This window comes from Crinia signifera, chromosome 12, assembly GCF_055691185.1.
Source record: "Crinia signifera chromosome 12, ASM5569118v1, whole genome shotgun sequence".
Lineage (NCBI taxonomy): Eukaryota > Metazoa > Chordata > Amphibia > Anura > Myobatrachidae > Crinia > Crinia signifera.
Genome location: NC_139228.1, coordinates 2,774,436 through 2,797,782, shown reverse-complemented (window position 1 = coordinate 2,797,782; position 23,347 = coordinate 2,774,436). Strand labels below are relative to the sequence as shown.

Below are 23,347 nucleotides of genomic sequence, written 5' to 3'. Positions count from 1 at the left end.
GGAAGTAGCTGGTTGGCGGAAGCAGTATGTAGCGCAGCAGTGGCTGGCGGAAGTAGCTGGTTGGCGGAAGTAGTATGGTGCGCCACAGACAGTAGTGGCTGGCGGAAGTAGCTGGTTGGCGGAAGCAGTATGTAGCGCAGCAGTAGCTGGCGGAAGTAGCTGGTTGGCGGAAGTAGTATGGTGCGCCACAGACACAGTAGTGGCTGGCGGAAGTAGTATTGACCGCCACAGACACAGTAGTGGCTGGCGGAAGTAGTATGTAGCGCAGCAGTAGCTGGCGGAAGTAGCTGGTTGGCGGAAGTAGTATGGTGCGCCACAGACACAGTAGTGGCTGGCGGAAGTGAGGATACTGGTCGCCCCTGGATGTTAGCAGCTGCTGTGTGTGACTCACGGAGGGGGCATGGCCCTGTTCGATCTTTTTAGGAGGTTTTTCGAGGTACCGGGGAGGAGGTGAGGACACGGAGCCAGGACTAGTCCCGTTGTAATACCAATGTCATGCTATTCTGTGTTGTTCTACTGACCCCTTGTAATAGCAATGCCTTGCTGCATACCTCCCAACATGGCCCATGCCAGGAGAGACGCCTTTCTCTGTTACTGGACTTCCATGTTAATGTATGATTGCCATCACCTGTTTTAAACAGGTTAATTGATGAGAAAGGTGTCACCACAGGTGATGGTGAAGAGGAAAGTCCTGAAACAGAGCATTGTGTCCCTCCTGGAGAGGGTCATGTTGGGCGGTATGTTGCTGTGCTGATCTGCTGATCCCATGTAATACCAATGCCGTGCTGCTCCCCTGTAGTAACCCTTCTTCAGTAGATCTCCCACCTTAATAAATAATCCCCCTATGATTGTTTTCAGAATCCCCCCATCCATATTCAGGTCTGTAGCCCCCTCATAGAATACATGCCCCTGGGTTAATGCCCTGTAGCTCTGCCCCTGGACTGCTGTGGTGCCAAAGCCACTGTCTTATACCTATGTACTATATAGGAGTATATAACCCCCGTATATCTGGTCTGCAGCCCGCGTCCTGACAGGCTGTGCCACCATATTTCCTGCAGCATCCTACTTTATGCTAATGAGTGGGTATTTCATAAAGCACGTTATAGCGTAGTTTGGATTGAATGCTTGCGGAGCAGAGTAGAAATGCCGGATAGGCCGGGGCTGGGAAAGGCTCCATCTGATGGCCGTGTGTGACCCTGAGCACCTGGATCCAAGGATGGCAGCTGGTACTAGCATTCTTCTGTGCACGGCAGTTACCTATCCACTATGGAAATAGAAGTGTTCTATAGTGCTTGCTTCCTTTCCTGCTGGAGGGTCCCCACTAGTACCTGCAGCCCTGGTGCACAGAGGAGAGGCTGGAGGTAGCCGGGCGTATAAGGGGCTGCTTGTTCTCTAACACTATAGAAAGCCATTTACTGGTGATTTAATGCATGGTCCTCTAGTTATGGTCTAAGCCAGTTCTGTCTTATCCAGCTCTAATCCGTGCAATCTGCTTGGCTTCCAGGGACCCGTTCTTTGGCGGCCTGACGCAGGATGAAGATGAGGATGAAGAGGATGACGACTTCTTCCAGCATCCCGGCTTCCAGTCACCATTTGAGCGCCAGAACCCCACATTTCACAGTGATTTTGGCTTTGAGTCGTTCTTCCGGGACTTCAATGAGCTCTTTGCAGATTTCGGGGCAATGATCCGCGATGTTCCCCGTAAGTTATTTCTCTGTGTGAGAAGCAGGAATGGGGTGGTGCAGGTAACTGGGAAGGCGCCCACGTCCTGTATACGGGAGATGGTTTCAGCTCAGAATACAGAGGGTTTATCCGCCAGCTACAATTAGTGCCAATAGTGCCAATCACTGGGAAGCCAGAAGCTATGGCAGAGTGTTCCAGCTGCCACATCCCGTGGTCTATGGCGTCCTCTCTGAGAGAAACCGACACAAGGCTTAGCGTTGCGGCAGGATCCTACATAACATTTTGTCACATACGCGTGGTCCAGTTTCGGCACCGAGGGAAGTATTGTCATACGCTGGGTAGCATCCATTCCAATTCCCTGTCTGCACTTGACACCCGCTTATATGTATTGCCTTTATGCTATCATGTTTTTCTGTAGATCTACCTGGGATCGAGCCCCCGAATCAGAATCCAGGAGGATCCAGGAGCGGGTCGCTGCGAGACTCCATGTTAAAATATCCAGATTCCCACCTTCCCAGAGAGCAGTCCCCATTCTCCCAGGAAGGACCACGCTATCCAGGATGGCTTCCCCGTGGCAATAACAGATGGGTATGTTGTATGGAGACACGGTTACACCACCTATCCCAGCAGTCATAGTGGGGTCACCAGAATGAGGCGTGGGTCTGTTAGAGAGGTGTCTGGATCATACACTCCCAGCATGCTGAAAACAGGATCCAGACCAAATGTAATTACTAAGAAATTCACGTCCTGACCTGGTGATGGCGCCAGAGAACGCTCCCCCTGCTATGTGTGTTGGTGACACCTGGGTACTACTGACCGTACATGTGTTCTTCTCTCCTCACTGCAGGAAGATGGTCCAGCGGCCGTTGTTCCCGGAGACACCAAGCGAGACAAAAGTAGGTATAGTCTGGTATAGGTAGGTCTGTGTATGATGGGGTATAATAAGTTATTGAAGTAGACTGTAGCCACCAAAGGGAGAAATGTATCAAGCGTTGGACAAGATGGAGGTCGTGAAAATCAGCCAATCGGGGTCTGATGGCGTTATCCCTGTCACCCACTCTCCCCGGTGTATACCCGGCCCTGATCTACTGTCACTGATGGCGCTATCCCTGTCACCCCCTCTCCCCGGTGTATACCCGGCCCTGATCTCCTGTCACTGATGGCGTTATCCCTGTCACCCCCTCTCCCCGGTGTATACCCGGCCCTGATCTCCTGTCACTGATGGCGCTATCCCTGTCACCCCCTCTCCCCGGTGTATACCCGGCCCTGATCTCCGGTCACTGATGGCACTATCCCTGTCACCCCCTCTCCCCGGTGTATACCCGGCCCTGATCTCCTGTCACTGATGGCGCTATCCCTGTCACCCCCTCTCCCCGGTGTATACCCAGCCCTGATCTACTGTTACTGATGGCGCTATCCCTGTCACCCCCTCTCCCCGGTGTATACCTGGCCCTGATCTCCTGTCACTGATGGCGTTATCCCTGTCATCCCCTCTCCCCGGTGTATACCCGGCCCTGATCTCCTGTCACTGATGGTGCTATCCCTGTCACCCCCTCTCCCCGGTGTATACCCGGCCCTGATCTTCTGTCACTGATGGCGTTATCCCTGTCACCCACTCTCCCCGGTGTATACCCGGCCCTGATCTCCTGTCACTAATGGCTCTATCCCTGTCACCCCCTCTCCCCGGTGTATACCTGGCACTGATCTCCTGTCACTGATGGCGTTATCCCTGTCACCCCCTCTCCCTGGTGTATACCCGGCCCTGATCTTCTGTCACTAATGGCGCTATCCCTGTCACCCCCTCTCCCCGGTGTATACCCGGCCCTGATCTCCTGTCACTGATGGCGCTATCCCTGTCACCTTCTCTCCCCGGTGTATACCCGGCCCTGATCTCCTGTCACTGATGGCGCTATCCCTGTCACCCTTTCTCCCCGGTGTATACCCGGCCCTGATCTCCTGTCACTGATGGCGCTATCCCTGTCACCCCCTCTCCCCGGTGTATACCTGGCCCTGATCTGCTGTCACTGATGGAGTTATCCTTGTCACCCCCTCTCCCCGGTGTATACCTTGCACTGATCTACTGTTACTGATGGCGCTATCCCTGTCACCCCCTCTCCCCGGTGTATACCCGGCCCTGATCTGCTGTCACTGATAGCGCTATCCCTGTCACCCCCTCTCCCCGGTGTATACCCGGCCCTGATCTCCGGTCACTGATGGCGTTATCCCTGTCACCCCCTCTCCCCGGTGTATACCCGGCCCTGATCTCCTGTCACTGATGGCGTTATCCCTGTCACCCACTCTCCCCGGTGTATACCTGGCCCTGATCTGCTGTCACTGATGGAGTTATCCTTGTCACCCCCTCTCCCCGGTGTATACCTTGCACTGATCTACTGTTACTGATGGCGCTATCCCTGTCACCCCCTCTCCCCGGTGTATACCCGGCCCTGATCTGCTGTCACTGATAGCGCTATCCCTGTCACCCCCTCTCCCCGGTGTATACCCGGCCCTGATCTCCGGTCACTGATGGCGTTATCCCTGTCACCCCCTCTCCCCGGTGTATACCCGGCCCTGATCTCCTGTCACTGATGGCGTTATCCCTGTCACCCACTCTCCCCGGTGTATACCCGGCCCTGATCTTCTGTCACTGATGGCGCTATCCCTGTCACCCACTCTCCCCGGTGTATACCCGGCCCTGATCTCCTGTCACTGATGGCGCTATCCCTGTCACCCCCTCTCCCCGGTGTATACCCGGCCCTGATCTCCTGTCACTGATGGCGCTATCCCTGTCACCCCCTCTCCCCGGTGTATACCTGGCCCTGATCTGCTGTCACTGATGGAGTTATCCTTGTCACCCCCTCTCCCCGGTGTATACCTTGCACTGATCTACTGTTACTGATGGTGCTATCCCTGTCACCCCCTCTCCCCGGTGTATACCCGGCCCTGATCTGCTGTCACTGATAGCGCTATCCCTGTCACCCCCTCTCCCCGGTGTATACCCGGCCCTGATCTCCGGTCACTGATGGCGTTATCCCTGTCACCCCCTCTCCCCGGTGTATACCCGGCCCTGATCTCCTGTCACTGATGGCGTTATCCCTGTCACCCCCTCTCCCCGGTGTATACCTGGCCCTGATCTGCTGTCACTGATGGAGTTATCCTTGTCACCCCCTCTCCCCGGTGTATACCTTGCACTGATCTACTGTTACTGATGGCGCTATCCCTGTCACCCCCTCTCCCCGGTGTATACCCGGCCCTGATCTGCTGTCACTGATAGCGCTATCCCTGTCACCCCCTCTCCCCGGTGTATACCCGGCCCTGATCTCCGGTCACTGATGGCGTTATCCCTGTCACCCCCTCTCCCCGGTGTATACCCGGCCCTGATCTCCTGTCACTGATGGCGTTATCCCTGTCACCCACTCTCCCCGGTGTATACCCGGCCCTGATCTTCTGTCACTGATGGCGCTATCCCTGTCACCCACTCTCCCCGGTGTATACCCGGCCCTGATCTCCTGTCACTGATGGCGTTATCCCTGTCACCCACTCTCCCCGGTGTATACCCGGCCCTGATCTCCTGTCACTAATGGCTCTATCCCTGTCACCCCCTCTCCCCGGTGTATACTCGGCCCTGATCTCCTGTCACTGATGGCGTTATCCTTGTCACCCCCTCTCCCCGGTATATACACGGCCCTGATCTCCTGTCACTGATGGCGCTATCCCTGTCACCCCCTCTCCCCAGTGTATACCTGGCCCTGGTCTCCTGTCACTGATGGCGCTATCCCTGTCACCCCCTCTCCCCGGTGTATACCTGGCCCTGATCTCCTGTCACTGATGGCGCTATCCCTGTCACCCACTCTCCCCGGTGTATACCCGGCCCTGATCTCCTGTCACTGATGGCGCTATCCCTGTCACCCCCTCTCCCCGGTGTATACCCGGCCCTGATCTCCTGTCACTGATGGCGCTATCCCTGTCACCCCCTCTCCCCGGTGTATACCTGGCCCTGATCTGCTGTCACTGATGGAGTTATCCTTGTCACCCCCTCTCCCCGGTGTATACCTTGCACTGATCTACTGTTACTGATGGCGCTATCCCTGTCACCCCCTCTCCCCGGTGTATACCCGGCCCTGATCTGCTGTCACTGATAGCGCTATCCCTGTCACCCCCTCTCCCCGGTGTATACCCGGCCCTGATCTCCGGTCACTGATGGCGTTATCCCTGTCACCCCCTCTCCCCGGTGTATACCCGGCCCTGATCTCCTGTCACTGATGGCGTTATCCCTGTCACCCCCTCTCCCCGGTGTATACCTGGCCCTGATCTGCTGTCACTGATGGAGTTATCCTTGTCACCCCCTCTCCCCGGTGTATACCTTGCACTGATCTACTGTTACTGATGGCGCTATCCCTGTCACCCCCTCTCCCCGGTGTATACCCGGCCCTGATCTGCTGTCACTGATAGCGCTATCCCTGTCACCCCCTCTCCCCGGTGTATACCCGGCCCTGATCTCCGGTCACTGATGGCGTTATCCCTGTCACCCCCTCTCCCCGGTGTATACCCGGCCCTGATCTCCTGTCACTGATGGCGTTATCCCTGTCACCCACTCTCCCCGGTGTATACCCGGCCCTGATCTTCTGTCACTGATGGCGCTATCCCTGTCACCCACTCTCCCCGGTGTATACCCGGCCCTGATCTCCTGTCACTGATGGCGTTATCCCTGTCACCCACTCTCCCCGGTGTATACCCGGCCCTGATCTCCTGTCACTAATGGCTCTATCCCTGTCACCCCCTCTCCCCGGTGTATACTCGGCCCTGATCTCCTGTCACTGATGGCGTTATCCTTGTCACCCCCTCTCCCCGGTATATACACGGCCCTGATCTCCTGTCACTGATGGCGCTATCCCTGTCACCCCCTCTCCCCAGTGTATACCTGGCCCTGGTCTCCTGTCACTGATGGCGCTATCCCTGTCACCCCCTCTCCCCGGTGTATACCTGGCCCTGATCTCCTGTCACTGATGGCGCTATCCCTGTCACCCCCTCTCCCCGGTGTATACCCGGCCCTGATCTCCTGTCACTGATGGCGTTATCCCTGTCACCCCCTCTCCCCGGTGTATACCCGGCCCTGATCTCCTGTCACTGATGGCGTTATCCCTGTCACCCCCTCTCCCCGGTGTATACCCGGCCCTGATCTCCTGTCACTAATGACGCTATCCCTGTCACCCCCTCTCCCCGGTGTATACTTTGCACTGATCTCCTGTCACTGATGGCGCTATCCCTGTCACCCACTCTCCCCGGTGTATACCCGGCCCTGATCTCCTGTCACTGATGGCGTTATCCCTGTCACCCCCTCTCCCCGGTGTATACCTTGCACTGATCTTCTATCACTGATGGTGCTATCCCTGTCACCCCCTCTCCCCGGTGTATACCTTGCACTGATCTCCTGTCACTGATGGCGCTATCCCTGTCACCCCCTCTCCCCGGTGTATACCTTGCACTGATCTTCTATCACTGATGGCGCTATCCCTGTCACTCCCTCTCCCCGGTGTATACCCGGCCCTGATCTCCTGTCACTGATGGCGTTATCCCTGTCACCCCCTCTCCCCGGTGTATACCCGGCCCTGATCTCCTGTCACTGATGGCGCTATCCCTGTCACCCCCTCTCCCCGGTGTATACCCGTCCCTGATCTCCTGTCACTGATGGCGTTATCCCTGTCACCCCCTCTCCCCGGTGTATACCTTGCACTGATCTGCTGTCACTGATGGCATTATCCCTGTCACCCCCTCTCCCCGGTGTATACCTTGCACTGATCTCCTGTCACTGATGGCGCTATCCCTGTCACCCCCTCTCCCCGGTGTATACCCGGCACTGATCTGCTGTCACTGATGGCGCTATCCCTGTCACCCCCTCTCCCCGGTGTATACCCGGTCCTGATCTCCTGTCACTGATGGCACTATCCCTGTCACCCCCTCTCCCCGGTGTATACCCGGCCCTGATCTCCTGTCACTGATGGCGTTATCCCTGTCACCCCCTCTCCCCGGTGTATACCTTGCACTGATCTTCTATCACTGATGGTGCTATCCCTGTCACCCCCTCTCCCCGGTGTATACCCGGCCCTGATCTACTGTTACTGATGGCGCTATCCCTGTCACCCCCTCTCCCCGGTGTATACCTTGCACTGATCTCCTGTCACTGATGGCGCTATCCCTGTCACCCCCTCTCCCCGGTGTATACCTTGCACTGATCTTCTATCACTGATGGTGCTATCCCTGTCACCCCCTCTCCCCGGTGTATACCCGGCCCTGATCTACTGTTACTGATAGCGCTATCCCTGTCACCCCCTCTCCCCGGTGTATACCCGGCCCTGATCTCCTGTCACTGATGGCGCTATCCCTGTCACCCACTCTCCCCGGTGTATACCCGGCCCTGATCTGCTGTCACTGATGGTGCTATCCCTGTCACCCCCTCTCCCCGGTGTATACCCGGCCCTGATCTCCTGTCACTGATGGCGCTATCCCTGTCACCCACTCTCCCCGGTGTATACCCGGCCCTGATCTGCTGTCACTGATGGCGCTATCCCTGTCACCCCCTCTCCCCGGTGTATACCCGGCCCTGATCTGCTGTCACTGATGGTGCTATCCCTGTCACCCCCTCTCCCCGGTGTATACCCGGCCCTGATCTCCTGTCACTGATGGCGCTATCCCTGTCACCCCCTCTCCCCGGTGTATACCCGGCCCTGATCTTCTGTCACTGATGGCGTTATCCCTGTCACCCCCTCTCCCCGGTGTATACCTTGCACTGATCTGCTGTCACTGATGGCGTTATCCCTGTCACCCCCTCTCCCCGGTGTATACCTTGCACTGATCTCCTGTCACTGATGGCGCTATCCCTGTCACCCCCTCTCCCCGGTGTATACCCGGCCCTGATCTCCTGTCACTGATGGCGTTATCCTGGTCACCCCCTCTCCCCGGTGTATACCCGGCCCTGATCTTCTGTCACTGATGGCGTTATCCCTGTCACCCCCTCTCCCCGGTGTATACCTTGCACTGATCTGCTGTCACTGATGGCGTTATCCCTGTCACCCCCTCTCCCCGGTGTATACCTTGCACTGATCTCCTGTCACTGATGGCGCTATCCCTGTCACCCCCTCTCCCCGGTGTATACCCGGCCCTGATCTCCTGTCACTGATGGCGTTATCCTGGTCACCCCCTCTCCCCGGTGTATACCCGGCCCTGATCTCCTGTCACTGATGGCGTTATCCTTGTCACCCCCTCTCCCCGGTGTATACCCGGCCCTGATCTGCTGTCACTGATGGCGCTATCCCTGTCACCCCCTCTCCCCGGTGTATACCTTGCACTGATCTGCTGTCACTGATGGCGCTATCCCTGTCACCCACTCTCCCCGGTGTATACCCGGCACTGATCTCCTGTCACTGATGGCACTATCCCTGTCACCCCCTCTCCCCGGTGTATACCCGGCACTGATCTGCTGTCACTGATGGCGCTATCCCTGTCACCCCCTCTCCCCGGTGTATACCTTGCACTGATCTTCTATCACTGATGGCGCTATCCCTGTCACCCCCTCTCCCCGGTGTATACCTGGCCCTGATCTCCTGTCACTGATGGCGCTATCCCTGTCACCCCCTCTCCCCGGTGTATACCTTGCACTGATCTGCTGTCACTGATGGCGCTATCCCTGTCACCCCCTCTCCCCGGTGTATACCCGGCCCTGATCTCCTGTCACTGATGGCGCTATCCCTGTCACCCCCTCTCCCCGGTGTATACCTGGCCCTGATCTGCTGTCACTGATGGCGCTATCCCTGTCACCCCCTCTCCCCGGTGTATACCTTGCACTGATCTGCTGTCACTGATGGCGCTATCCCTGTCACCCCCTCTCCCCGGTGTATACCTGGCCCTGATCTCCTGTCACTGATGGCGCTATCCCTGTCACCCCCTCTCCCCGGTGTATACCTGGCCCTGATCTCCTGTCACTGATGGCGCTATCCCTGTCACCCCCTCTCCCCGGTGTATACCCGGCCCTGATCTCCTGTCACTGATGGTGCTATCCCTGTCACCCCCCTCTCCCCGGTGTATACCTTGCACTGATCTGCTGTCACTGATGGCGCTATCCCTGTCACCCCCTCTCCCCAGTGTATACCTGGCCCTGATCTCCTGTCACTGATGGCGCTATCCCTGTCACCCCCTCTCCCCGGTGTATACCTGGCCCTGATCTCCTGTCACTGATGGCGCTATCCCTGTCACCCCCTCTCCCCGGTGTATACCTTGCACTGATCTGCTGTCACTGATGGCGCTATCCCTGTCACCCCCTCTCCCCGGTGTATACCTGGCCCTGATCTCCTGTCACTGATGGCGCTATCCCTGTCACCCCCTCTCCCCGGTGTATACCTGGCCCTGATCTCCTGTCACTGATGGCGCTATCCCTGTCACCCCCTCTCCCCGGTGTATACCCGGCCCTGATCTCCTGTCACTGATGGTGCTATCCCTGTCACCCCCTCTCCCCGGTGTATACCTTGCACTGATCTGCTGTCACTGATGGCGCTATCCCTGTCACCCCCTCTCCCCGGTGTATACCTGGCCCTGATCTCCTGTCACTGATGGCGCTATCCCTGTCACCCCCTCTCCCCGGTGTATACCCGGCCCTGATCTCCTGTCACTGATGGCGCTATCCCTGTCACCCCCTCTCCCCGGTGTATACCCGGCCCTGATCTCCTGTCACTGATGGCGCTATCCCTGTCACCCCCTCTCCCCGGTGTATACCTTGCACTGATCTGCTGTCACTGATGGCGCTATCCCTGTCACCCCCTCTCCCCGGTGTATACCCGGCCCTGATCTGCTGTCACTGATGGTGCTATCCCTGTCACCCCCTCTCCCCGGTGTATACCCGGCCCTGATCTCCTGTCACTGATGGCGCTATCCCTGTCACCCCCTCTCCCCGGTGTATACCCGGCCCTGATCTTCTGTCACTGATGGCGTTATCCCTGTCACCCCCTCTCCCCGGTGTATACCTTGCACTGATCTGCTGTCACTGATGGCGTTATCCCTGTCACCCCCTCTCCCCGGTGTATACCTTGCACTGATCTCCTGTCACTGATGGCGCTATCCCTGTCACCCCCTCTCCCCGGTGTATACCCGGCCCTGATCTCCTGTCACTGATGGCGTTATCCTTGTCACCCCCTCTCCCCGGTGTATACCCGGCCCTGATCTCCTGTCACTGATGGCGTTATCCTTGTCACCCCCTCTCCCCGGTGTATACCCGGCCCTGATCTGCTGTCACTGATGGCGCTATCCCTGTCACCCCCTCTCCCCGGTGTATACCTTGCACTGATCTGCTGTCACTGATGGCGCTATCCCTGTCACCCACTCTCCCCGGTGTATACCCGGCACTGATCTCCTGTCACTGATGGCGCTATCCCTGTCACCCCCTCTCCCCGGTGTATACCCGGCACTGATCTGCTGTCACTGATGGCGCTATCCCTGTCACCCCCTCTCCCCGGTGTATACCTTGCACTGATCTTCTATCACTGATGGCGCTATCCCTGTCACCCCCTCTCCCCGGTGTATACCTTGCACTGATCTGCTGTCACTGATGGCGCTATCCCTGTCACCCCCTCTCCCCGGTGTATACCTGGCCCTGATCTCCTGTCACTGATGACGCTATCCCTGTCACCCCCTCTCCCCGGTGTATACCTTGCACTGATCTGCTGTCACTGATGGCGCTATCCCTGTCACCCCCTCTCCCCGGTGTATACCCGGCCCTGATCTCCTGTCACTGATGGCGCTATCCCTGTCACCCCCTCTCCCCGGTGTATACCTTGCACTGATCTGCTGTCACTGATGGCGCTATCCCTGTCACCCCCTCTCCCCGGTGTATACCTGGCCCTGATCTCCTGTCACTGATGGCGCTATCCCTGTCACCCCCTCTCCCCGGTGTATACCTGGCCCTGATCTCCTGTCACTGATGGCGCTATCCCTGTCACCCCCTCTCCCCGGTGTATACCTTGCACTGATCTGCTGTCACTGATGGCGCTATCCCTGTCACCCCCTCTCCCCGGTGTATACCTGGCCCTGATCTCCTGTCACTGATGGCGCTATCCCTGTCACCCCCTCTCCCCGGTGTATACCTTGCACTGATCTGCTGTCACTGATGGCGCTATCCCTGTCACCCCCTCTCCCCGGTGTATACCCGGCCCTGATCTCCTGTCACTGATGGCGCTATCCCTGTCCCCCTCTCTCCCCGGTGTATACCCGGCCCTGATCTCCTGTCACTGATGGCGCTATCCCTGTCACCCCCTCTCCCCGGTGTATACCTGGCCCTGATCTCCTGTCACTGATGGCGCTATCCCTGTCACCCCCTCTCCCCGGTGTATACCTTGCACTGATCTGCTGTCACTGATGGCATTATGTGACCTGTCTCATTCACTCCTCTCTCTAGTCCTGGACTCGGAGGTCTCTTCTCATGGTTTGGACTCGATTCTGAGGCCGAGGAACCCGACTTCTTCATCGTTTTTCCAGAGTGTGTCAGTTTCCAAAGTGATGAGACCTGATGGGGTGAGTACTAGGTTACACCTATGGCTGTGACTATGCAGGAATATTACCATAGGAACCAGCATCTGAGCTGTCAGACGTAGGCGCCGGTGCTGGTGTCCTGAGCGGTGGTCCTTGGTTGTCTCAGACATTCTCCTCTTCTGGTCACTTCTCAGCGAAAGATCTGAGAGCAGCGTTCATCTTCTACCTAATGCCCCATACCGAAATGTGACTGACGGGTCTATTTTCCATATTTCCCACCAGGGGGATATATCCGGCTGGTGTCAGTCATTGTGGTGTCCATCTGGCCACCAATATTTGCTCATATGCGCTCTGTTGGACATTGTGAGGGTCCCAATACTGGGGTCTTCTAATGCGTCGTCTTCTCTTGTCGCAGACAGTGGAGGAGAGGAGAACCGTACAGGACGGACAGGGTAACACATCTACCACATTGACCGTAACCAGAGACGGGCACGTTATCAGCAGCAGAGCCATTGACCCGTCCAGGGGAGCGCCGATCGGTAAGAGACCCTGATTTGTGTAATCCGAGAGTAAAAGGCTCCCATAATCCTCTTGGACACCATATTGCTGTATGGGCTGCGGGATTGTCTGATGGAGCGTGGGAGAGCAATCCAGAGATATAAGGGCAGCATGGGCGATGGTGGAAGGGATCGGGTGTAAATATACCCCTTTATATCCACTGTGCAGCGTATGGCCTAATAAAATTCCTTTCATCCATCATTTTGTGCCGACAAGCGTGGAATCATGCTCGCCTTTGGCAATCGCCCAGGTACAGGCTCTGGTGTTCATGGGAAAGGGCACTACCTCCTAGAATCGCATTACTCCCATTGACCTCCCTGCTGACAGGAATATCCATCTCGCTAGTGTCTGTGTATCGGGATCAGGTCTGGACATTGGGTACTCCTCCTGTTTCCTCTCTCTCACAGACGGACGCCGGGACCCCAGGCCTGACTAGCACGGACCGCTTGCTCACGTCTCGCATCCATGGACTGTTTTATGCCACCAGGCCGGTGCCCGCCCCACACAAGTCATTTCAGATATAATAAAATGTTGTATTTATAAGCCCAAAACATGATCTGCTGTGTCCGACGTCTTGGGTTAGTGACAATGAGCCCTTCTCATTCTACCATGGAGATAAAGTGACCGGCGTTACGGTGTTGTATGTAGGGAGACACATGTACATAAGGAAAATAAAGATTTATATTTAGAGTAACAAGGCTAATTCTTACACACTGTGACAGTACATGACCCTGTGTGCACCTGTAACCACTATACAGTGCGGCGCTGGAGCGTGGAGTGTCTGTGGGTGATGGAGCCTGATGTGCGCAGTGACAGTACATGACCCTGTGTGCACCTGTAACCACTATACAGTGCGGCGCTGGAGCGTGGAGTGTCTGTGGGTGATGGAGACTGATGTGCGCAGTGACAGTACATGACCCTGTGTGCACCTGTAACCACTATACAGTGCGGCGCTGGAGTGTCTGTGGGTGATGGAGCCTGCTGTGCGCAGTGACAGTACATGACCCTGTGTGCACCTGTAACCACTATACAGTGCGGCGCTGGAGCGTGGAGTGTCTGTGGGTGATGGAGACTGATGTGCGCAGTGACAGTACATGACCCTGTGTGCACCTGTAACCACTGTACAGTGCGGCGCTGGAGCGTGGAGTGTCTGTGGGTGATGGAGCCTGATGTGCACAGTGACAGTACATCACCCTGTGTGCACCTGTAACCACTGTACAGTGCGGCGCTGGAGCGTGGAGTGTCTGTGGGTGATGGAGCCTGATGTGCGCAGTGACAGTACATGACCCTGTGTGCACCTGTAACCACTATACAGTGCGGCGCTGGAGCGTGGAGTGTCTGTGGGTGATGGAGCCTGATGTGCGCAGTGACAGTACATCACCCTGTGTGCACCTGTAACCACTATACAGTGCGGCGCTGGAGCGTGGAGTGTCTGTGGGTGATGGAGACTGATGTGTGCAGTGACAGTACATCGCCCTGTGTGCACCTGTAACCACTATACAGTGCGGCGCTGGAGCGTGGAGTGTCTGTGGGTGATGGAGACTGATGTGCGCAGTGACAGTACATCACCCTGTGTGCACCTGTAACCACTATACAGTGCGGCGCTGGAGCGTGGAGTGTCTGTGGGTGATGGAGCCTGATGTGCGCAGTGACAGTACATGACCCTGTGTGCACCTGTAACCACTATACAGTGCGGCGCTGGAGCGTGGAGTGTCTGTGGGTGATGGAGACTGATGTGCGCAGTGACAGTACATGACCCTGTGTGCACCTGTAACCACTATACAGTGCGGCGCTGGAGCGTGGAGTGTCTGTGGGTGATGGAGCCTGATGTGCGCAGTGACAGTACATCACCCTGTGTGCACCTGTAACCACTGTACAGTGCGGCGCTGGAGCGTGGAGTGTCTGTGGGTGATGGAGCCTGATGTGCGCAGTGACAGTACATGACCCTGTGTGCACCTGTAACCACTATACAGTGCGGCGCTGGAGCGTGGAGTGTCTGTGGATGATGGAGACTGATGTGCGCAGTGACAGTACATCACCCTGTGTGCACCTGTAACCACTATACAGTGCGGCGCTGGAGCGTGGAGTGTCTGTGCGTGAAGGAGCCTCATGTGCGCAGTGACAGTACATGACCCTGTGTGCACCTGTAACCACTATACAGTGCGGCGCTGGAGCGTGGAGTGTCTGTGGGTGATGGAGACTGATGTGCGCAGTGACAGTACATGACCCTGTGTGTACCTGTAACCACTATACAGTGCGGCGCTGGAGCGTGGAGTGTCTGTGGGTGATGGAGACTGATGTGTGCAGTGACAGTACATGACCCTGTGTGCACCTGTAACCACTATGCAGTGCCGCGCTGGAGCGTGGAGTGTCTGTGGGTGACGGAGACTGATGTGCGCAGTGACAGTACATGACCCTGTGTGCACCTGTAACCACTCTACAGTGCGGCGCTGGAGCGTGGAGTGTCTGTGGGTGACGGAGTCTGATGTGCGCAGTGACAGTACATGACCCTGTGTGCACCTGTAACCACTATACAGTGCGGCGCTGGAGCGTGGAGTGTCTGTGGGTGATGGAGACTGATGTGCGCAGTGACAGTACATGACCCTGTGTGTACCTGTAACCACTATACAGTGCGGCGCTGGAGCGTGGAGTGTCTGTGGGTGATGGAGCCTGATGTGCGCAGTGACAGTACATCACCCTGTGTGAACCTGTAACCACTATACAGTGCGGCGCTGGAGCGTGGAGTGTCTGTGGGTGATGGAGTCTGATGTGCGCAGTGACAGTACATGACCCTGTGTGTACCTGTAACCACTGTACAGTGCGGCGCTGGAGCGTGGAGTGTCTGTGGGTGACGGAGACTGATGTGCGCGGTGACAGTACATGACCCTGTGTGTACCTGTAACCACTGTACAGTGCGGCGCTGGAGTGTGGAGTGTCTGTGGGTGATGGAGCCTGATGTGCGCAGTGACAGTACATCACCCTGTGTGCACCTGTAACCACTGTACAGTGCGGCGCTGGAGCGTGGAGTGTCTGTGGGTGACGGAGTCTGATGTGCGCAGTGACAGTACATCACCCTGTGTGTACCTGTAACCACTATACAGTGCGGCGCTGGAGCGTGGAGTGTCTGTGGGTGATGGAGACTGATGTGCGCAGTGACAGTACATGACCCTGTGTGCACCTGTAACCATTATACAGTGCGGCGCTGGAGCGTGGAGTGTCTGTGGGTGATGGAGACTGATGTGCGCAGTGACAGTACATCACCCTGTGTGCACCTGTAACCACTATACAGTGCGACGCTGGAGCTTGGAGTGTCTGTGGGTGATGGAGCCTGATGTGGGCAGTGACAGTACATCACCCTGTGTGCACCTGTAACCACTATACAGTGCGGCGCTGGAGCGTGGAGTGTCTGTGGGTGACGGAGACTGATGTGCGCAGTGACAGTACATCACCCTGTGTGCACCTGTAACCACTATACAGTGCGACGCTGGAGCTTGGAGTGTCTGTGGGTGATGGAGCCTGATGTGCGCAGTGACAGTACATCACCCTGTGTGCACCTGTAACCACTATACAGTGCGACGCTGGAGCTTGGAGTGTCTGTGGGTGATGGAGCCTGATGTGGGCAGTGACAGTACATCACCCTGTGTGCACCTGTAACCACTATACAGTGCGGCACTGGAGCGTGGAGTGTCTGTGGGTGACGGAGACTGATGTGCGCAGTGACAGTACATGACCCTGTGTGCACCTGTAACCACTATACAGTGCGGCGCTGGAGCGTGGAGTGTCTGTGGATGATGGAGTCTGATGTGCGCAGTGACAGTACATGACCCTGTGTGCACCTGTAACCACTATACAGTGCGGCGCTGGAGCGTGGAGTGTCTGTGGGTGATGGAGACTGATGTGCGCAGTGACAGTACATGACCCTGTGTGCACCTGTAACCACTATACAGTGCGGCGCTGGAGTGTCTGTGGGTGATGGAGCCTGATGTGCGCAGTGACAGTACATCCCCCTGTGTGCACGTGTAACCACTGTACAGTGCGGCGCTGGAGCGTGGAGTGTCTGTGGGTGATGGAGCGTGGAGTGTCTGTGGGTGATGGAGACTGATGTGCGCAGTGACAGTACATCACCCTGTGTGTACCTGTAACCACTATACAGTGCGGCGCTGGAATGTGGAGTGTCTGTGGGTGATGGAGACTGATGTGCGCAGTGACTGTACATGACCCTGTGTGCACCTGTAACCACTATACAGTGCGGCGCTGGAGCGTGGAGTGTCTGTGGGTGATGGAGACTGATGTGCGCAGTGACAGTACATGACCCTATGTGTACCTGTAACCAGTATACAGTGCGGCGCTGGAGCGTGGAGTGTCTGTGGGTGATGGAGCCTCATGTGCGCAGTGACAGTACATGACCCTGTGTGTACCTGTAACCACTATACAGTGCGGCGCTGGAGCGTGGAGTGTCTGTGGGTGATGGAGCCTCATGTGCGCAGTGACAGTACATCACCCTGTGTGCACCTGTAACCACTATACAGTGCGGCGCTGGAGCGTGGAGTGTCTGTGGGTGATGGAGCCTCATGTGCGCAGTGACAGTACATGACCCCGTGTGTACCTGTAACCACTATACAGTGCGGCGCTGGAGCGTGGAGTGTCTGTGGGTGATGGAGACTGATGTGCGCAGTGACAGTACATGACCCTGTGTGCACCTGTAACCACTATACAGTGCGGCGCTGGAGCGTGGAGTGTCTGTAGGTGATGGAGCCTCATGTGCGCAGTGACAGTACATCACCCTGTGTGCACCTGTAACCACTATACAGTGCGGCGCTGGAGCGTGGAGTGTCTGTGGGTGTCGGAGACTGATGTGCGCAGTGACAGTACATGACCCTGTGTGCACCTGTAACCACTATACAGTGCGGCGCTGGAGCTTGGAGTGTCTGTGGGTGATGGAGACTGATGTGCGCAGTGACAGTACATCACCCTGTGTGCACCTGTAACCACTATACAGTGCGGCGCTGGAGCGTGGTGTCTGTGGGTGATGGAGCCTGATGTGCGCAGTGACAGTACATGACCCTGTGTGTACCTGTAACCACTATACAGTGCGGCGCTGGAGCATGGAGTATCTGTGGGTGACGGAGCCTGATGTGTGCAGTGACAGTACATGACCCTGTGTGCACCTGTAACCACTATACAGTGCGGCGCTGGAGCGTGGAGTGTCTGTGGGTGATGGAGCCTGATGTGCGCAGTGACAGTACATCACCTTGTGTGCACCTGTAACCACTATACAGTGCGGCGCTGGAGCGTGGAGTGTCTGTGGGTGACGGAGACTGATGTGCGCAGTGACAGTGCATGACCCTGTGTGCACCTGTAACCACTATACAGTGCGGCGCTGGAGCGTGGAGTGTCTGTGGGTGATGGAGCCTGATGTGCGCAGTGACAGTACATCACCCTGTGTGCACCTGTAACCACTATACAGTGCGGAGCTGGAGTGTCTGTGGGTGACGGAGACTGATGTGCGCAGTGACAGTACATGACCCTGTGTGTACCTGTAACCACTATACAGTGCGGCGCTGGAGCGTGGAGTGTCTGTGGGTGATGGAGACTGATGCGCGCAGTGACAGTACATCACACTGTGAGCACCTGTAACCACTTTACAGTGCGGCGCTGGAGCGTGGAGTGTCTGTGGGTGACGGAGACTGATGCGCGCAGTGACGGTACATGACCCTGTGTGCACCTGTAACCACTATACAGTGCGACGCTGGAGCGTGGAGTGTCTGTGGGTGATGGGAGACTGATGTGCGCAGTGACAGTACATGACCCCGTGTGCACCTGTAACCACTATACAGTGCGGCGCTGGAGTGTGGAGTGTCTGTGGGTGATGGAGACTGATGTGCGCAGTGACAGTACATGACCCTGTGTGCACCTGTATCCGATATACAGTGCGGCACTGGAGCGTGGAGTGTCTGTGGGTGATGGAGACTGATGTGCGCAGTGACAGCACATGACCCTGTGTGCACCTGTAACAACTATACAGTGCGGCGCTGGAGCGTGGAGTGTCTGTGGGTGATGGGGACTGATGTGCGCAGTGACAGTACATGACCCTGTGTGTACCTGTAACCACTATACAGTGCGGCGCTGGAGCGTGGAGTGTCTGTGCGTGATGGAGACTGATGTGCGCAGTGACAGTACATGACCCTGTGTGCACCTGTAACCACTATACAGTGCGGCGCTGGAGCGTGGAGTGTCTGTGGGTGATGGAGACTGATGTGCGCAGTGACAGTACATGACCCTGTGTGTACCTGTAACCAGTATACAGTGCGGCGCTGGAGCGTGGAGTGTCTGTGGATGATGGAGCCTGATGTGCGCAGTGACAGTACATGACCCTGTGTGTACCTGTAACCAGTATACAGTGCGGCGCTGGAGCGTGGAGTGTCTGTGGGTGATGGAGCCTGATGTGCGCAGTGACAGTACATGACCCTGTGTGCACCTGTAACCACTATACAGTGCGGCGCTGGAGTGTCTGTGGGTGATGGAGACTGATGTGTGCAGTGACAGTACATGACCCTGTGTGCACCTGTAACCACTATACAGTGCGGCGCTGGAGTGTCTGTGCGTGATGGAGACTGATGTGCGCAGTGACAGTACATGACCCTGTGTGTAACTGTAACCAGTATACAGTGCGGCGCTGGAGCGTGGAGTGTCTGTGGGTGATGGAGACTGATGTGCGCAGTGACAGTACATGACCCTGTGTGCACCTGTAACCACTATACAGTGCGGCGCTGGAGCGTGGAGTGTCTGTGCGTGATGGAGACTGATGTGCGCAGTGACAGTTCATCACCCTGTGTGCACCTGTAACCACTATACAGTGCGGCGCTGGAGCGTGGAGTGTCTGTGGGTGACGGAGACTGATGTGCGCAGTGACAGTACATGACCCTGTGTGCACCTGTAACCACTATACAGTGCGGCACTGGAGCGTGGAGTGTCTGTGCGTGATGGAGACTGATGTGCGCAGTGACAGTACATGACCCTGTGTGCACCTGTAACCACTATACAGTGCGGCGCTGGAGTGTCTGTGGGTGATGGAGCCTGATGTGCGCAGTGACAGTACATGACCCTGTGTGCAACTGTAACCACTATACAGTGCGGCGCTGGAGCGTGGAGTGTCTGTGGGTGACGGAGACTGATGTGTGCAGTGACAGTACATGACCCTGTGTGCACCTGTAACCACTATACAGTGCGGCGCTGGAGCGTGGAGTGTCTGTGCGTGATGGAGACTGATGTGCGCAGTGACAGTACATGACCCTGTGTGTACCTGTAACCACTATACAGTGCAGCGCTGGAGCGTGGAGTGTCTGTGGGTGATGGAGCCTGATGTGCGCAGTGACAGTACATGTCCGCGTGTGTACCTGTAACCACTATACAGTGCGGCGCTGGAGCGTGGAGTGTCAGTGGGTGATGGAGCCTGATGTGCGCAGTGACAGTACATGACCCCGTGTGCACCTGTAACCACTATACAGTGCGGCGCTGGAGCGTGGAGTGTCTGTGGGTGATGGAGCCTGATGTGTGCAGTGACAGTACATGACCCCGTGTGCACCTGTAACCACTATACAGTGCGGCGCTGGAGCGTGGAGTGTCTGTGGGTGACGGAGACTGATGTGCGCAGTGACAGTACATGACCCTGTGTGCACCTGTAACCACTATACAGTGCGGCGCTGGAGCGTGGAGTGTCTGTGCGTGATGGAGACTGATGTGCGCAGTGACAGTACATGACCCTGTGTGCACCTGTAACCACTATACAGTGCGGCGCTGGAGCGTGGAGTGTCTGTGGGTGATGGAGCCTGATGTGCGCAGTGACAGTACATGACCCTGTGTGTACCTGTAACCACTATACAGTGCGGCGCTGGAGCGTGGAGTGTCTGTGGGTGATGGAGACTGATGTGCGCAGTGACAGTACATGACCCTGTGTGTACCTGTAACCACTATACAGTGCGGCGCTGGAGCGTGGAGTGTCTGTGGGTGATGGAGCCTGATGTGCGCAGTGACAGTACATGACCCTGTGTGCACCTGTAACCACTATACAGTGCGGCGCTGGAGCGTGGAGTGTCTGTGGGTGATGGAGCCTGATGTGCGCAGTGACAGTACATCACCCTGTGTGCACCTGTAACCACTATACAGTGCGGCGCTGGAGTGTCTGTCGGTGACGGAGACTGATGTGCGCAGTGACAGTACATCACCCTGTGTGCACCTGTAACCACTATACAGTGCGGCGCGGGAGTGTCTGTGGGTGATGGATCCTGATGTGCGCAGTGACAGTACATGACCCTGTGTGTACCTGTAACCACTATACAGTGCGGCGCTGGAGTGTCTGTGGGTGATGGAGCCTGATGTGCGCAGTGACAGTACATGACCCTGTGTGCACCTGTAACCACTATACAGTGCGGCGCTGGAGTGTCTGTGGGTGATGGAGCCTGATGTGCGCAGTGACAGTACATGACCCTGTGTGCACCTGTAACCACTATACAGTGCGGCGCTGGAGCGTGGAGTGTCTGTGGGTGATGGAGACTGATGTGCGCAGTGACAGTACATGACCCTGTGTGCACCTGTAACCACTATACAGTGCGGCGCTGGAGCGTGGAGTGTCTGTGGGTGATGGAGACTGATGTGCGCAGTGACAGTACATGACCCTGTGTGCACCTGTAACCACTATACAGTGCGGCGCTGGAGTGTCTGTGGGTGATAGAGCCTGCTGTGCGCAGTGACAGTACATGACCCTGTATGCACCTGTAACCACTATACAGTGCGGCGCTGGAGCGTGGAGTGTCTGTGGGTGATGGAGCCTGATGTGCGCAGTGACAGTACATGACCCCGTGTGCACCTGTAACCACTATACAGTGCGGCGCTGGAGTGTCTGTGGGTGATGGAGACTGATGTGCGCAGTGACAGTACATGACCCTGTGTGCACCTGTAACCACTATACAGTGCGGTGCTGGAGCGTGGAGTGTCTGTGGGTGATGGAGACTGATGCGCGCAGTGACAGTACATGACCCTGTGTGCACCTGTAACCACTATACAGTGCGGCGCTGGAGCGTGGAGTGTCTGTGGGTGATGGAGCCTGATGTGCGCAGTGACAGTACATGACCCCGTGTGTACCTGTAACCACTATACAGTGCGGCGCTGGAGCGTGGAGTGTCTGTGGGTGATGGAGACTGATGTGTGCAGTGACAGTACATGACCCTGTGTGCACCTGTAACCACTATACAGTGCGGCGCTTGAGTGTCTGTGGGTGATGGAGCCTGATGTGCGCAGTGACAGTACATGACCCTGTGTGCACCTGTAACCACTATACAGTGCGGCGCTGGAGCGTGGAGTGTCTGTGGGTGATGGAGACTGATGTGCGCAGTGACAGTACATGACCCTGTGTGCACCTGTAACCACTATACAGTGCGGCGCTGGAGCGTGGAGTGTCTGTGGGTGATGGAGACTGATGTGGGCAGTGACATGACTTACCTGTAAGGCGGGATTGGGTTCAGGAGACGTCCACCAGCTAGTCAGCCAGCCAGCCAGCCAGCCTGCCTGAGGTGTAAGAACACTGGGGCAGGATGTCCTATGTAAGAACACTGGGGCAGGTTTTCAGGATGTCCTATGTAAGAACACTGGGGCAGGATTACAGGATGTCCTATGTAAGAACACTGGGGCAGGATTACAGGATGTCCTATGTAAGAACACTGGGGCAGGATTACAGGATGTCCTATGTAAGAACACTGGCGCAGGTGAGAGACATTTTTACATATGGCCCCCGAAGTATTTTTTTCCCCATACAAACGGCCCTTGGCACAAAAAAGGTTCCCCACGCCTGGACTACAGGAAGCCCAGGCTCTATGGAATAGTTATATTGGCATATGTTTGCCAGTATTTCCTGACTTAAATATAGTGTGCTGATGATAAATCCATCCAATGACGAAGAAGCGACCTTCTGATCACTGATTGCCTGGACGTCTGGGTAATATCATTCTCAGATGGCAGCACGCTGTAGAAAACAATGGAAGGGGGCCTCAGTCCATGCTGTACCGCACAGAGCAGCGGGCCCCAGTCCATGTTGTACCGCACAAAGCAGCGGGCCCCTAGTCCATGTTGTACCGCACAGAGCAGCGGGCCCCTAGTCCATGTTGTACCGCACAGAGCAGCGGGCCCCTAGTCCATGTTGTACCGCACAGAGCAGCGGGCCCCTAGTCCATGTTGTACTGCATAGAGGAGCGCGCCCCCAGTCCATGTTTTCCGCACAGGGCAGCGTGCCCCCAGTCCATGTTGTACCGCACAGAGGAGTGTGCCCCCAGTCCATGCTGTACCGCATAGAGCAGCGGGCCCCAGTCCATGCTGTACCGCACAGAGCAGCGGGCCCCTAGTCCATGTTGTACCGCACAGAGCAGCGTGCCCCCAGCCCATGTTGTACTGCACAGAGTAGCGTGCCCCTAGTCCATGTTGTACTGCACAGAGGAGCGTGCCCCCAGCCCATGTTGTACCGCACAGAGGAGCGTGCCCCTAGTCCATGTTGTACCGCACAGGGGAGCGTGCCCCCAGCCCATGTTGTACCGCACAGAGGAGC

General features: G+C 56.7%; 1 protein-coding gene across 3 annotated transcripts in view; it reads left to right on the top strand.

Annotated features, from left to right (window-relative positions):
- Positions 1-260: 260 nt before the first annotated feature.
- Positions 261-23,347, top strand: part of HAX1 (HCLS1 associated protein X-1) — a 43,199-nt gene continuing 20,112 nt past the window's right edge. Inside the window, exons 1-7 of one of the 3 annotated variants that reach the window (XM_083166404.1) lie at positions 268-450; positions 1,505-1,701; positions 2,102-2,271; positions 2,531-2,579; positions 12,122-12,237; positions 12,611-12,734; positions 13,161-13,454. In XM_083166404.1, the coding sequence (XP_083022530.1) occupies positions 401-450; positions 1,505-1,701; positions 2,102-2,271; positions 2,531-2,579; positions 12,122-12,237; positions 12,611-12,734; positions 13,161-13,189 (735 nt within the window). In that variant the 5' untranslated portion in view covers positions 268-400 and the 3' untranslated portion in view covers positions 13,190-13,454. Of the gene's footprint in view, positions 451-1,504; positions 1,702-2,101; positions 2,272-2,530; positions 2,580-12,121; positions 12,238-12,610; positions 12,735-13,160; positions 13,455-23,347 lie in introns of those variants that run through there. The other 2 variants (XM_083166403.1, XM_083166405.1) reach the window with 2 other exon arrangements.